A 17,183-nucleotide genomic window follows, 5' to 3' on the forward strand; every position below is an offset into this window, starting at 1 on the left:
GGGGGCAGGTAGAGAGAGAAACAAGGGTCAATACTGATTTTGCAAATACAGAAGGACAATGGAACAAGAGTCCAGAATGAATCAAGACAGTCAGGAAACTCTGTTTCTGTTTCTTTTTTCTTTTCTTTTTGCCACACACAACTGGAATAAGTAGCTTAAGGGAAATCAAACAACCATATTTCCTATGCAGTAGGAATACCATATATGCCAATACCTATCACATAGACACACCAAACCTAACATACAGCCCAACCTAACACAGAGTTGTAAAGTAGAGTTTAGTTCTTAATCAGAGACTGAGGCTTTGCATCAGATGAACACAGTATCAGCCAGTCTTAATATCTAACAGCCCTCACACTTACTCTCCTCTGCTACATTCTGCAGATTTCAAAATGGACTTAGCACTATCATCTGGGCTGCTAATCAGTGAATACTGCAAAATGTATTGGTTATACCTCTGTTACTAAAGTAGTATATTCGTAGGGGTCTTGCCCCACTGATAGTCCCCCCCGCAAAAAAAAAAAAAAAAAAAAAAAAGGAACTGAAAGAAAAATAACACACTCACAAGTAATCAATTCCCACCCAATACAGATCATGCAAGGTGCAAAAAGGATCTACTTATAACCACTAGACCGCAATAATAGTTGTTACTTACAAACCGTAATTCATAATGCATACGTAATGCTAAACAAACCTCTTGGATCAATGAAGAACCATCTAGTCCAGTATCCTGCTTCCACAGAGCCCATCTATGTGCCTCTGGAAGGGGATAAGAAGGGCATGAAGGCAATGACCATGAAGTACTCAATGGCAGGGCAGGGTAACTGCAGAGGCAAGGGTCAATTTTTGTCCCCAGACCCATCAGATGAACTGGGAATGATATCACATCAATCCAATCATCATGCTTGAATGGCTTTGACCAAAAGAGAGTTTTTTAAGCACAGATTGGCTGGCAGCAAGCAGAGGGTTTTTTTTTATGTATGTATGTATATGTATGTATGTATGTATGTATGTTTCTTTCTTTCTTCTTAAAAAAAAGGATTTATAGGCAATTGGAGAAGTCACCCTTAAGGGCCCTTATCAACTCTGTGATTCTATTGTCTACTGACCAGTCGAGTTCTCTCTTTCCAAACTATGAATCCAAATTAGTAATTGAACGCCTGAAAAAGCTGTACAATAGGCACTCCACAGTCAAAACACAGATATAAATGTCTTTCATGTGACGCTGACATGCAATGTAAAGATTCAGTTTTTTTTTTAAAAATAGAAAGGCATGCTCTCTCCTGCATTCTTAACCTCTCACTCTCCATTTTATACATCACATACTGTGATCCCTCTCTCAGCACTTGATAATACATTTCAAGAAATAAAATACAGAGCTCACCCATATTCAACAGTTTTTCCTGATACAGTAGGATTTTCCTACCAATTTTTGACTCCTCTGGATTCATAATTACCATACCACTTGCCTAATCACATCACTATAAAATGAGCAGTAGTTAATGTCTAACTAAGGAGGAAAAAAGACAGGCAAAATGTGGCACGTTCCTGGCGGCTTGAGGCCATGCTGTGTGCACAACGCATGCCCCAAGCTGCTGGGAACATGCCATGAAACCACTCCAGGCAACTGCATGGTGGTAGTGTTGTGGCATTTTGGCGGTGTGGCCTTTAGATGCTGCATGCTGCCGCAGTGGAAAGGGTGCCTTTTCCCCAGAGCAAAAAGGAGTGGCTTTCTGTTGCTTCTTTTTGTGCCAGGAAAATGCTGGATCCGGGCTGTGGGGTGCGGTTGCTGTGGCCCTGATCTGGTACTCAAAGGGGCAGCATAGAGCCACCCCTTTTCCATCATCTGTTTCTCTCCTAAGATAATCTTTCCCCACCTTTATAATGTCTATAGATTTACAAGGATGAGCGTAAAATAACAATGCAGTCCATGTTTAATAAAAATCATATTGCAGAAATAAATTGATGCCATATTTTAAAACTGCAGAAGATCTGAAACAATGAAAGAAATTTGTGAACAATATACTACAATAGTGTCGTTGCAGCTAGAGTAATTTAAATACATTTTAACCCTATTTTTAGACAACAAGAACCACTGGTTCTTCACCTGCAACTGATATTCTGAATGGTTATTTGTGATATCACACATGTAGTTTTTACTCCTGCACACTCTAGCATCACCCAGGAATACATGAATCCTTGTTCACTCTGAGACGGATTGAGTCTTTGTAATGATTCCAAATGAATGCAATCATTTGATCTGTACACTGTGAAAAAATTCTGAGGGCATTTGAAAAGTGCTATACACTGGCCAGGCATTACAGATATTTTTCCCCCTGCCAGAGATGAGAATGGAATCACTAGTACTAGAATCCATAGTGGAAAATCGCCATTATGAAAGTCCTTGGCATTAAGTAGTCAGTACTGGCAATCTCATGCTTAGAGCACTGTAATACCATTGATGTGAGACCACTCTTGTATTAGGTGTAGCTGCACCAGCTAATACAAAATGCTATGCTTAGACAGTGAATAGTCATCAAACTGTACTAATAATATAATGGTGTTGAAGCACCTCCACTGGCTGCTGACTAGCAACTGAACAATTTGAGACAAAGTATCAGATAAATTGACTTCCTTTATACAGACACATATCCTTGCTAGAGTCAGGGAAGGAAGCCTTGCTATCTGTACTGGAACATGCAGATTCTGGCAGTAACCATGAAGCAAGTTATCTATATGGTGACTTTCTCCATTTTCTGGAATATGCTTCCCTAGTATAGCATATAGTTTAACTATAGCATATAGTTTAAATCAGTGATTCCCAAAGTGGGTGGTACGTCCCCAGTGGGGTGGTGAGGGGAAAGTGGGTTAGTAGGGGGTAGTGAGAGGAAAAGGGAGCAGCGGGATGACTTCAGTCAAAGTATTGGTGTGCAAGAAAGCCAGAAGAACCAGCGGACTATAGTGTAGGATGATGATGATTATGATGATGTTGTCGTCTCTGGGGAAGGAATACCTGTCCTCAACCAGTATTTTACTCAACAAGTATTTTCTAACAGGGCTCTCACACATAGAGAACTGTTCTGAAAATTGAATTGTCTCACAGAAGTTGCATCCCAAAGGCTGTCAGATTCAAGGTTCAAACTCTGCCATGACTCTGAGGGAGCAGCTGAATTCTTGATGGCACATGCATGAATTTGTAGCTTGGTAACTGGAAAATCCTGGCAAACCACATTCAATGAGGCAGATAGGGTGATATCAAAATTAGGCTGATATCAGGATATTCTTTGCTGTATGTGGACGACAATGGAAAAATGAGGAAAGCTATACATAGAAGCTACCTAGCCAAAGCTGAAATATTTTCAGTACCTACAGTCAACACAGGAATGAAACAAAATGTACTTGGATTCTGCAATTTATACCAGCTCTGCTATCACAACTGTGGTCATCAGTATCGTCCCAGAATGGTGAATGATCTTACAGAAATTGGACCAATTGCATCAGACTACTTGGTACTGAAAATTGTGGTGTCACTGCAGTTGGAGCATCCCTGAATAGGGTGGCATGTGCACAGTAGCAGGAGGTTGCATAACCAATGCTGCTGAACATGGGTCCCAGAGACATTAGGTATAATGAAAATCTAGTGTCAGCTGCCTTGTTTGGCAGTACCCTTCATAGCACTGAGCTGCATTACTTCCACTACAATTACTTGTCTCTCACCACGTTTTTGAGGGTGATGCTCAGGGCATATCTAGAGCACCTTGCCTGGAGGCCCTTCACACATGAACACTGAACTGGTCCATGTTCTAGACACAAAGCATTTCAAGTCCTTCGTCACAGCTTAGAATGTACTGTGCTTGAACATACATTACTCACTTCCTAGCTCATTGTTCTTTACATATGGATAGAAAAAAAACCTTGCAAATGCCAGTTGTAAGAAGGTTTAGAATATGTTTTATATAAATTACTATTAGGAACTTGAAATGAGTTCTCTAGAAAGACTCTCAGTCATAATTTAATCTTATTATCTGGTAAAGTTCATTAAATACCAAAGTGTCTTGATATCTTAGATTAGTGACACTCTGCACATTTATTCCTCATTTAATCTTAGGATGAATTATTTTAGACTTCACTGTGCCAGTTAATTACAGCATTACAGATTATGACTTTGTGTAGTTAAAATAATCAGTGTTAAATACACCTCTTTAAAGGCCAAACTGTCCAAAAATCACAGCAATGAAGAGGAAAAGGAAGGAGAAGAAAAATTACTGTCAAGTATTATCAATATGGACTTTTAAACAAAAAACAATCTTAACCCATAAGCTCTCAGGAGGTCTTGAAATTAACCACATTGTTTAGTACAAAATTAACACAACTGCCAAGAAATGTAAGATTTAAATGAGAATTCAAATCAACCCACACTATCTTGAGAAATACAGGAAACACAATGCCAAAGTGCAGTGATTAGAGAAACCTTTCATCACAGCCATGTTCACAGTTCAATGGCTTACTCCCTGCTGTCAGTCAAGGCCCCATTAAAACAAATAACCACCTGATAATAAGACATGACAGATCGCCTGCCTAGAGCGAATTTAAAGTACAAGGTGAGATTCTGAACTTTAAAATTATTAAGTAGCTATGTGGAGATTGTTAAAAAAAAAGGCACACACACAGAACGAACCCCAGAATGTAGCCCAGAGATCAGAACAAAGAGTTCAGTCTTATGCTGGTTTGTGGTCAAACTGTGGCTTGAGAGAATCATAGTTTGTCACATATGAATGCAGTAGTAAACTAAAGTTTGCTTTAAGGCAGGTAGCTCATTTCTAATTGTCTCTCCTTGTGCCCAGAAGAGAAGAGAAGGAAAGAGCATGCAAGACCTAATTTCACTGATGCTCAGTCTGGGTTGTAACTAGTATTTTATTTTACATTTTCCTGGCTATCTTTTGTTGATTTTCTTGAGCAAGGAAACTGGTCAAGCACTTCTTCAACTGCTGTCCCTATCTCTGAACACATATAAGTGAAACTAGGTCATCCATGGCACCAGTTTTTTATAGACCAGAGTATGAGATAATGGGCTATAACTGGGGTCCTAAGCTTTAACACTTAGCATAATACCAACAGGTAAAGCTTTACCGAATTTTAGACATCAATATGTCAGTGCAGGATTGGGCTAGAAGTCATTTGCAGATTGCAGTGGCCTCTTTGTAACTGCTAGGCTTTGGATCCATGACCACGTGTAGATATCAAAATCTGTGGATGCTTGTGTTCCATTATATATAGTGGGGTAGTAAAATGGTGCCCTTTATATAAAATGAGAAAATCAAGGTTTGCTTTTCGATTTTGTTTTTCAAACAAATATTTTCAAGCCATGGATGACTGAATCCATGGATGCAGAGAATCAACAGTATGAGATTAATTTTGTTTGACAGTAAAGGTAAAGGTAAAGATAGTCCTTTGACATGAATGTCTAGGCGTAACCGACTGTAGGCTGCTCATCTCTATTACTAAGTTGAAGAGTCAGTGTTGTCCGAGGACTACTCTGGTGGCCATGTGCCCATTATGACTGCACAGAACATTGTTACCTTCCCACCAAAGTGGTACCTATTTATCTACTTGCATTTGCATGCTTTCAAACTGCTAGGCTGGCAGAAGCTGGGACTAGTGACAGGAACTCACCCCATCATGCAGCACTCGAGCCTCAAACTGCCAACCTTCTGATCTTTGGATCATAAGAATTGGCGTCTTAATCACTGAGCCACCGCATCCCTTATTTGCTTGACAGCATCTTCTTGTTAGTGACAGGTTTTCCATTTTATGGTGTTGCCATCATGCACCTATGTATACAAGCAACTTAACCTTTCCGAATGTATAGTTTGAATATCAAGATGATACCACTAGTCTTGCTATAATCCACTCAAAGTCAAATAGAAGCAGGCAAAGACAGCCTGAAATCACAAGTTTCTCTGCTGTCAAGTTCTCTGATGGAAGAATGTGTTATCCTATACCACAGGAATCTTACCATCAGTCCTCTCCACAGCTACACAGCTACACCCCCCCCCCCCCACTTTGGTATTTACCAGTAGAAAGCAGCTGTCAGAGGGGGAAAAATAGGGTGATGTGTAAACCAATGTGAATCTTCCCACTTTGCTGGCAAGGCACAGTGTTATGCTTTCCAGGCTATATGGAAATGCCTTCTGTCATATGACCAGATCTTTAATTCTTTCTCTTTGATCTATATAGATAAGCTCCTTTAAAAAAAAAAAGCAAACAAAGCAGCAACAAAGCTCAGGCAGACACCGAGCTTGAGCAAAAATATTCCTAGAAACCACTGGGGGATACCAGAGCATTACAACACTGCACTGTCGATTATGAGAGAGAGAAAATAGTAAATTGATTTTTTTAGCCATCATGATACTGAATACAGGCATAGTTATGAATAATATTTTTAGAAATCTTGTGAACTTTAAAAATCTTGTAGATTAATAATCTATTTCTGTAAAGTACTGTGAGAGATGACGGATTCTATAGGGTATTGGTATTATTACAAGTGATCTCATTTAACTATCACTATCACCCTTTCTTTAAATGTCTGTTTTTACTATAAGTATACCTTCTTCCTATAACACATACATGGATAGGAGCAAGAGGTCTGAAACTAGAAAGTGGGTTATGGCAAATGAGGATTACCCAAATCTTAAGCATGTTTACCAACCACCAAGATATAATTTCATTTTCGTTAATAGTAGTCACTCTTTCTCCTACAACCTCTAAACTGTTATTTATTGAAAGTCTAAGAAATAACCATGGAAAAGAACTGAAATTCTCTGTGAAATTCATACCATGTATCACAGTGCAAAGCTGCAAAGTACTCAATATTTTTTTGACCTGACATTTTTCACTGGATATTGAAAGAAAAAAAGTTATGCATTGTACATATAATTATTGTTCCTGTCAGAGGGTGCAAAACAAAGCAAAAGACTGTCTTGCATTGACTTTCTAAGTTAACACATACAGGAAGTAACTAATTCTGAAAACGAATTTATCTTCCCCTTTATACCTTGTTCCTCCACGCTGCTTTGAAAGAGACTTTTGTTTGAGAATACAGCAACAAGCCTGTAATATCAAGTGTTTACTGCTAAACTGGAATGTTTTTCAAGAAGAATCTGCAACTACTCCCTTCAAACTCTTCTTTGCAATGTCTGACATAACTCTGGGTGGAAAATAAAGTCCATTCATTCTGAAGACTCCTATAGCTTCACATTTTTCACTGTCCTCCTCTGGTAGTTCTGTGTCTTGTGTCAACCTATTGTTATTTGAAACCCAGTACCTTTTTATCACACTTTTCTGGCTTATGTACATAGAAACCCTTACCTGTGATGGATGTTTCGTTATATAATTGTAATGGACAGAAAAACTTAAGGGGGTGTAAGCCCAGGTTGTATATGGGAGAATGTTGTAAGACCCATTTTGAAGTTAAATGTATGTGTGTCCCATTGGAAAAACAAGAGGAATTAAGCATGTGTGATAATCTCCTGTACCACCTTATCAAGCCTACATTCACCGGTATTTCTGTCAAAATACCTGCCTGGACTAGCGAAGTAGTTCTGTAACCCTTTTCCAGTTTGGTTTGGTATGTCTGTCTCTCTTCGTAGAGTACTTTAAAATGGGATCCATTTTGATCCCAATGACAATTCTAGTGCATTATGCACTATGTCCAAAGGACTGTTGAAAGTACTGCACAGTACCCAAACACTCAAACCAGGAAACATATATTCACTTGAGCTGGAATATTTGTTCTCTACTGGCTATCAACCCTGCTATTTAATTTTCCTTAAAAAGAAAAAAGATTTGCTGGGATAATTTTTGTCCCAGCCATTGTTTTACTTTAAAAAAAACACACACACACTCCTTCATTACAAAAGCTCCACAGCCTCCTGGTTAATTTCTGGGCATAATTCAAGGTGCTGGTTATGATGTATAGAGCAGTATATGGCTTGGGTCCAAGATATGAACCTACCCAATCAATAAAATCTTTGAGGGAAGAGCCTCTCTCATTTCCACTACTTTTAAAGGCACATTTGATAGGAACGTGGGAGGCGATCTCCATCTGCTCTTACATGCTTCCTTCCTATGGAGGCTAGGTTGGCTCTCTCCTTGTTATGTTTCTGCAGTCAAGTGAAGACTTTTCTATTCCAGCAGATGTTTGTAAACTCATTGTATTACTTAATGGGTTCTATGTTTTAGTGTTACATTTAATATTGTTTTAAGCATAACTTTCTATGCATTCAGCTATATGTGTTTTTTTATTTGTATCTCTTTTTATTCTGTAATTGGCTTTGAGTCCCACTTTTGGGAAATTAAAGTGGAACAGAAATATGACTGACTGATTGACTGAAAACATTATTATGTATGCTAAGTGACTGAAATTTGGGACCATTGTTTACAATTCTTCAGGTGACAATGAAAGAAAATGTCTCCATTGTAAATTCCATAACAAAATGTGACATGGTGTGTGTCCTAAAATGTCCCATCTGCTTGGGTGAGGGTTAATCTATGACACACACCCTTGCACATTCAGAACTATATGTATAAAGAAAGTCCTACACATAAACGTTCAAGCTATGATTCTGACAAGTCATAGATGAGAGGAAACGTTGGCACAGTTACACCTGTACATTGACCTCAATCTCATACACCTGGAAGTAAGCATCACTAACCTCAGAATAACTAAAGTCCCAAGAATGTCTGTTCAGAGTTGTATTTTATGGCTGGACTCTACAATACCAACTCAGGCCAAAAAACAAAAAAGAAAAAGAAAAAAGTGTATCAAATCAAATTAAAAATTACCAGGATGTGTAAGTGTTGTAGTTAGATTTAACAGATCATAATGAAGTCTTAGCATACTTTCAGATGTCTACTGAAAACAGCCTCAATGATCTAATTGCAGCAAACTGACATTTCAGTGCAATACTGAATAAAGCTCCCACAATGCATTAATGTGACTGCTGGAAAAAAGTGTCAAAGGACATAAAACCTTTACAATGTCAAATGTATAAGGTCTAATTTAGACCCACCCTGGGGTACTGCACATATGTTCAAAGCAGCTCATCTCTTACCTTCTTGCCACATGGGTGTCATATTAAAATGCAAAATTTTACTCTTTTTCTTTGTTCTTTGCATCACCCCCCCCCCCCCCCCACAAACACACTAATGCTCTTTCACTACCTATTTTTATGAACAAGGGATCTTATGGTTTTAAGCTAAAGCTAGAAAGTCTTATTAGGGATATTTATAAGCCTAAATATGGAAAGACACTCACATGTCTTAATCAAGGGGGCTACTTTATATATCAGGCTCTTACAATCCCTATTCATTTATCCTAGGTGCAAATATATGGCATAAGGAAGGTAGACATTTCCTGAATGTAGATGTTTGATATTACTGTATTGCCATTCACTGTGTGCAAACATGATACTTAAAGCTAGTGAAGTAAAGAACCTTGTATAAATAAAATTAGTACTTGCTCATTTTGATATAGGAATTATTCTCTTCGTCAGTCCAAAAACAATACTTGGGGATTCAATTAAGTAAGCATTTGTTCAGGAAAGAGGCATCAATTGCCTCTGAAGTGGATCACATTTCCCACCTACATTTTCCTAATAAATTCATCTTCGAAGCAGACCTTATAATCTGATGTGGCTTTTGAAGTGTTTGAATGCTTGTCTAAAAGAATAATAAGAAAAAAACCTCAATCTATTCCTAGAACAGACCCAACAACTGTTCACCAAAGTAATTTACACAATATGCAGTAAATTTTTAAAAGTAGCAAGGAGGAATAAACACTTACAAATATTGTGATATCTATTTTAGAATGACCAGTTACAGAGTGGTGGGTATGAGGAAGCTTCTATATACATGCTCTAATCCAATCATTTTTTGTTCCTATCATTATTTCTTAATTACTTATATTTTCAATGAGCTAAAGGCAATATACATGGCTTGCTTTCTTCCCATTTTATCCTCTAACAACCGTGTGAGGTAGATTAATTTGAGACAGAAACTGGCCCAAGGTCACCAAATGCATTTTATGGGACAGTGAGGACGAGAACCTGGAAACCTCGAATCCCAAATCCAACACTTTGAATATTATAGCATAGTGGCTGTTTTTTAAAATCTGAACTTCCACCAATCAGATGTCAGAGCAGAGAAAAAAAGAGTAAAGTGGGTGGGTGGGTGAGTAAAGATGCTTAATGTCCTGAAACAAATAGTCAGAAAGATCCCAGTGTTTTACAAAATCCTATGTGAAGAGTAGTGTTCATACTATATCCAACTACACATGACATTCATCATACAGTTGTTGCAGGCTACTTCCATGTGACTTGTGCTCTTAACTGGATTAGGACACCAAGTTATTGTCCATTTTATAGGAAGACATTACAAAGATGTATATAGAAACAATGTGTAGATATGAAGGTAGCAGAAATTTTAACAAAAGTGTTACAGTTGCCCCTCCTTATCCACAGATTTTTTAATCCACAGATTCAGTCATCCATAGCTTGAAAATATTCAAAAAAGTATAAATTCCAAATAGCAAACCTTGATTTTTCATTTTATATAAGGGATATCATTTTGCTATGCCATTATATTTAATAGGACTTGAGCATCCACAGATTTTGTTATCCACGGGGAATCCTGGAACCAAACTTCAGCGGATAACAAGGACCCACTGTATTTGGCTAATAGAGGCATTATCATTTAAAGCTATCATTGGGGCAAAACAGACTGCCCCTTTGCGCCAGCTTGGGGGAAGTATCAGAACATGGTGTTTAGACACCGCACTTTCTGATGTTGCCCCCAAGCTGGCATCATGCTGCCCGCCTGCCCACATGGTAGGCAGCTTTGCAGCACTCTGGCGGTGGAGCGTTTATACACCACATGTCCCAGGAGCACCAAAAAGCCATAGCGGCGGCAGAAAAGCAGGCTTTTTGCCAGCTCAAAAAGCAGAGGCATTTTGCTGCTTCTTTTTGTGCCAGCAAAAAGCTGGGTTGGGGGTATGGTATATGGTTACCATGGCTCCAACCTGGCGTTTAAAGGGGAAGTGGCAAGCCGCTCCTTCAGGGCCGTCTGCTTCAGTCCATTATCAGCTTTTGTATCTTTTCCTCCCATCTAAACCTGCAACGAGTTCAGTTTATGAACTGTCAATAAAGAACTTTTCCAAGGTTGTGTGGGTTAGATGTATCATTATTTTTGTTCACATACAAGTTCTAAATAAGATACAATTAATCTAAATTCTCGAGCAGGGGAAACAGAACAGGACAGTCAAACAAAGTCAAATAGCCACTGATCCTGTAGTGGATCATTCTCATTATTCACTATAAGTACAATTTTCATAGCTTGTTAGCTAAAGTGTGTGTGAGAAACATACAGTTTTCTGTCTCCAGCATGTGTTTGTTTTGCCCCAAGTGTATTAAAAATCAGGTCTCTTACTGTGAAATAGAACTGTTCTGTCTCCTGCTGATTGGCCCGTCTCTTAGCAATGCTTGGCTTGCTCATGAAAGTTTCAGAGACTGTTGATTTTACAGACTCCATGGAATTGCTATACTGGAAGCAGTCAGAGACATCAAAATCCTCAATCGTAACAATATCCTGAATAGTCTGTAGTGTGGCTTCCATTGTCTTCTTCACCTGGCAGATAAAAAACAAGGAAGGAGTGAAAAACTGGGGGAGGAGGAGAGAACCAAGATATACACTGCACCATGTCAATTGTCAATTCATGTTGCCCTAGCTGACAGTGTTGGCAGTGTCCAAACACAGCATCAACACAACAAATTATAGCGTTTGGGTTTTTTTTGGACTATGTGGCCATGTTCTACAAGAGCTCATAAAATATGAACATAATTAGTTGTGAAATCGAAGGCTTTCATGGCCGGCATCCATAGTTTTTTGTGGTTTTTCTGGGCTATGTGGCCATTAACTCTTCTAGAACATGGCCACATAGTCCGAAAAACCCACAAAAAACTATTGATGCCGGCCATAAATGCCTTTGACTTCACAACTAATTATGCTCATATTTTACGAAGAGGCTGGTGGGAGACTGAGGCTTCAGTACTAGGGACTACACTAACCTGGGAATAAGTCTCACTGAACTGAGGGCCAAGTGACATGTTGTGCTGCAGCTTTCCAAAATGAAATGTTGAACCCACTGTCAGATGCACTGCTTCTTTGGGTGAAAAAAATGTGTGCTGAAATTTGAAGGGGGTAGGTGTTTGACCTTTGCCAGTAGCCTTTCTGTTGAAACTTCCGCCTACCCATTTTCCATCTCTCTCGCTATTGTAGACCCATTTTTACCTCACAGACAGGAAATGCAGGGAATATACCTTTACTGAATCCACCTAGTCTAGTATTGTCAACTCTGACCAGCAGTGTCCCTTCAAGGTTTCAGGCAGAGTTCTTTCGCTGCCTTGCCTGGAAATCCTTGATATTACCCCGGCAGCATCCTGTTCAAGTACTAACCAGCCATGACCTGCTTAGCTTCCAGTCTAAAGCTAGTGACACTGAACTGTACTGGCACTTTATACATACTGTATATACTTATGTATAAGTTTAGAAATTTCAGCAAAATAATTGATCCAAAAAACCCTCAGTTGACATATCCACGGATCAATGTAAATAATCTGAATACCTTTAACTCTTATTAAAAGAAGAAGAAGAACCATCCCATTCTCTGAGTGGAATGGCGAAAGGAGAGTCCATCCTGTGAGTACTTAAAAGAAGCATTTAAGCCCTTTAGTCTTTCTGTCATTTTGCCACTTCTGACCTTTTCAAATATCTGGGTGGGAAAATAGCAGTGGTGGCAACTCTCTGGCACTTCCCCTCAAAGTAGAGCCAAGAGGAATTGGGTTTGAAGGATTTGAATAAGATATTTCTGTATGTTTGTCAGCTTTTCTGAGTTAAAATCAGGCAAATTTATCACACTGAAATTAAAAGATATAATTATAATTAATGTAGCCACCATTTTCTTTGTTTTGCCTTTTCATCCTTTTTGACATGTGTGCATTTTCTTAGTCTCACTTGTGTTAGGTTACCTCTCCCACACACTACATAGTCACTATTTAGTGTAGTTCCCTCCTCATCCATCCAGCCTTTAGGATGAACACAAACAGTTATGCCTGCTGAAATTTTGTATGTTCTTTGGTATCACCTTCTTCCTTTACATCCTTTGTTACATGCCCCTAGGTTTTCCCCTTGAATTATTCATGGGTCATTTCAAAATCCATAACTGTGGTCCCAAAACCTGCCCTTACCTTATACATGAGGTTGACTTGCAATTGAGAATATACAGTATATAAAAAGCAATTAAGGGCCACACAACTAAACGTTTTTAAGCCATTCCTTGGCTGTACACCTACCACATTAAACAGAAAGCTGCCCTTTAAACGGAAAAGCAGGTTGGGAGTACAGCAAAGCCCAGGATCACACACTAGATTCTCCAGTACAAAGACCAATGTGGACAATGAATCCACCCTTTAAATGCACATCCCAGAGGCACGAAGGTGATCCTATGGTTTTATGCTAGTGCAATTTTGTGCAAGCATGTCAAGGTAGGAAGAGAGCAACATATTCTGGACAGTCATCAGGCGTGACAATTTAGCCAATGCCAGATGAGACTGCTGGAGCATATGACATAGTGGAACCCTAATGTTCACAGACAGAGTAAGAGTCTGTTATTTTTCTCCCTGAAAAACTCCCCATGGTATTTTGGACTACTGGAATTGTTTTAGTTTGAGTAAATCTTGCCCAGAAAGCCTTGTGATTGGTTTCCCTTCCGGTCACCGAAGTCAGAAACTACTTGAAGTCACACAGCAACAACAAATATTGAGCTATTGTAATATATACAATATATATATTGCATATATATCAATAAAACTAACCCTAAGAAAGAAACATTCAAATGTATCCAGGTATGTACTGGTAAGTGCTAAACATACCCACAAACCCTTAATTTCTGTTAATGTACCACAACCACCTCTAGGAAGGTATTAGAACTTTTCCTCTTCTAATATGGAATGACCTCTGCTTTACAAATATCCTGCTATTTGGGGGCTGTTATTATAAGTCAGCTTTCATACCAAGCAATACCTATTTCACATTAACCAGAGTAATTCTGAAGAACATAGCTGTGTTGTATCTCTCAAGACCTCTGAAAATAACGAACCGGTACTCCATTACATCACATAGAAACTATGCCTTTTCAATTAATGTTAAAGCCTAAACTGAAACAAATTCTAGAGATGTAATAAAAAGATTAAATATGCTCACAATGTGATAGTTCATATTAAAATGTTACTGTTTTCAGTGCAGCTACACAAAAAGGATGGACATTTATAAAATAACAATAGGCTTCCTCAGAAATTTCTGTATGAAGATACTGATTACTACTTTCATGTTCTCAGTTACCATTTTCCCCAGTTTGTTGTGCACATCATGAAACAAACAAATGAGACAATGGAAAAAAAGCCAAGATTTTTTTCAAAGAAGATACTATCACAGAAATTGCTGAGTGGCATAGAGTTTGTGAACTTACCTCTTCATTTTCAATCTTCAGAGTGGATAGCCTAGACTGCAGCTGCTGACATCTCTGCACCAACTCACTCTGCACAGGTTGCTGGGCACATAGTTGGGAGACCTAACAAAGAAATTGCACTTCTGAAGCAATATGAACATTTAGCCCCACTTCTTCAGTTTTTGTCTGGTCTGGCTTGACCATCTAGATGAGATATGCAGGTGGGACAAGGTTTTGCAAGCAGACTACAAAGTTTGGGCCTGAACAGACAGGCCAAAATAAAGCTGCTTCTGGCCACTTCGGAGGTATGCTGTTTAAATGACACACACATCTTAAGAGGCCGGAAGCTGCGCCAAAGCTGTCTTCCAGTCCTTAGGACTGGAGTGTGGCTTTGGTGCAGCTTCTAGCCTCTTAAGATGCATGTGTCATTTAAACAGCAAACCTCCAAAGTGACCCGAAGCAGCTTTATTTTGGCCTGTCTGTTCGGGCCCTATGTAACTAAAACAAATTCCATAGTTTCAAAAATTAAATGCAAGTAACCTGATAGATCAGTAGAATAATTCTATAAGGATGAAGGGAAAATAACCTGTGCTCCATTAGAACTAGTACACATAAGTTTCTTTTCTAGGAAATTACTGTCAACAGTTTGGAATATGCAAACTTCAAACCATATCTTAAAATCCAAAGCTGGTAACCACTGTTTCTTAGTTTTGATAGAACAGTGAATCATGGTTAATTACAAGCTTCCTGATTTAATAGTGGTTTGAGCACTGGACTATGGCTCCGGAGACCAAGGTTCAAACTCCCAGACCAACCACAGAAACCACTGAGTGATCCTGAACAAGTAACACTCTCTCAGCCACAGAAGAGGGCAAACACAAACCCTCTCTGAACAAATATTGTCAAGAATACTCCATGATATATAGGTTCATCTTAGAGTTGTCATAGGTTAGAAACTACTTGAGGGCACACAACAACAGCAACAATCCAAAGAAAGGTGCGGTACATACCGCCTGCAAAAGGTGGGCTGGGGCTGCCTCTCTTTGCTGCGCAGCGTTACCGTAGCAACCAAATGGTGCAGTACTGCTGCACAGCAAAAAAAGTGCTTAGAAGCAGCTTCTGTTTGCTGCACACCTGCAACGCAGCAAAGCGCAATAGGACAGCACGGTGCCATCACAGCTATGCAGCGCTATTTGGACGCTGCACAGCTGCAACGTCACTGACACGTGCGATGTGTGGGTGGGGCTGTGCAATCATGGTGGCCCCCACACGTACCTAGGGTTAGGGAGTGGTGGTTGGTGCACAGCGCAAAAGGCCAGTCTGTACCGCGCCAAAGAAACAAAAAGGATGTATGCATCAGTGAGAAGCTAGTTCATATAATTAAACTGAGATATGATTATCCAAATGCAGCCAGTATCTTTATCTGCCACTTTCTGTGCAAATTGAAAATATTAAGGGGAGTGAACAAAAGTTTAAAGAAACAGCCTTGGATACTATACCAAATTTCAGATTCTTATGTTGCCACTCAAGTGTTCTGAATACTATTTTAAAGCATTCTTGAATGTGTGTTTGGGCAAAGTTCAAAGCAACAATATGATGCTATGGAAATGGCTAAAGTGTGTGTGTGTGTTATTATTATTATTAAACTTTATTTCTAAAGCTCTGTAATTATACACAGCGCTGTACAAAGTTGGTAAAATTAGAGAGAATATAAAAGCCTGCCCAAGGCGTACATTCTAAAATAATAACAATTAAAAGAGGAATAGTTAAAATTACCATATAGAAAAGAAAAAACAAATTAAAGACATCAAATATCAAACAAATCACATCACATCAAATATTGTCAGACAGCCAGATGACAATCACAAATTCCCTGAGAATGCTTCCCTAAACAATATGGTTTTCAGCTCAGCCTTAAAGCTGGTTAGGGAAGTGATGAGCTGTGCATGCAGAGGAAGAAGGTTCCAGGAATGAGGGGCAGCAAGAGAGAAGGGACGGATCCGGGATGGGGCAGAAGAGATCCTGGGTTGAAAGAGGAGACTTTGGCTACCAGAGCAGAGAGTGCGAGTAGGGATGTAGGGAGAGAGAAGATTGCTTAAATAAAGAGGGGCCAGCCCATGCAGGGCTTTAAAGGTGAGTAGCAAGAGTTTGTACCTGATGCGGAAAGGAAAAGGGAGCCAGTGAAGGGAGGACAACAGAGGGGAGACATGATCATAATGGTGAGCGAGTGAAATAATGTGTGCAGCTGAATGCTGAACAGAAATTAATGGGTGGAGATGAGAGAGTGGAAGCCCTGCCAAGAGGAGGTTACAGTAGTCTAGTTGTGAGACCACTAGGGCATGGACCAGTGTCTTTGCGGTAGAAGCTGAGAGATATGGACGGATTTTGGTGATAATGTAGAGAAAAAATCTGCAGACTTTGGCTGTAGTCTGGATCTGAGGGATAAATGACAAAGAGTCAAATATGAAACCAAGACTGTGGGCTTCCTGGACCGGCTGGATAGAGATGTTATTGACAGAAATAGAAAAGGAGTAGTGAAGGGTGGGCTTAGGAGGGAAAACAAGAAGCTCGGTCTTGGACATATTGAGCTTCAGGCGCCGATGGTGCATCCAGTGGGAGACAG

At 39.4% G+C, this 17,183-nt stretch overlaps 1 protein-coding gene across 4 annotated transcripts in view; it reads right to left on the minus strand.

The window, feature by feature from the left end:
• The window catches only part of LOC149315959 (SLIT-ROBO Rho GTPase-activating protein 2), a 256,991-nt gene that overhangs the window by 60,485 nt on the left and 179,323 nt on the right, over nucleotides 1–17,183 (minus strand). For 3 of the 4 annotated variants that reach the window (XM_089514493.1, XM_089514492.1, XM_089514495.1), the window contains exons 9-10: nucleotides 14,582–14,683; nucleotides 11,485–11,682 (exon numbers count right to left, since the gene is read on the minus strand). The exons of the other annotated variant lie outside the window; for it this stretch is intronic. In XM_089514493.1, coding sequence (XP_089370619.1) covers nucleotides 11,485–11,682; nucleotides 14,582–14,683 — 300 coding nt within the window. The remainder of the gene's footprint in view (nucleotides 1–11,484; nucleotides 11,683–14,581; nucleotides 14,684–17,183) is intronic. 4 annotated transcript variants of the gene reach the window in all.

This window comes from Sceloporus occidentalis, unplaced genomic scaffold, assembly GCF_023333645.1.
Source record: "Sceloporus occidentalis isolate IW3139 unplaced genomic scaffold, rSceOcc1.0.p SCAF_3, whole genome shotgun sequence".
Classification (NCBI taxonomy): domain Eukaryota; kingdom Metazoa; phylum Chordata; class Lepidosauria; order Squamata; family Phrynosomatidae; genus Sceloporus; species Sceloporus occidentalis.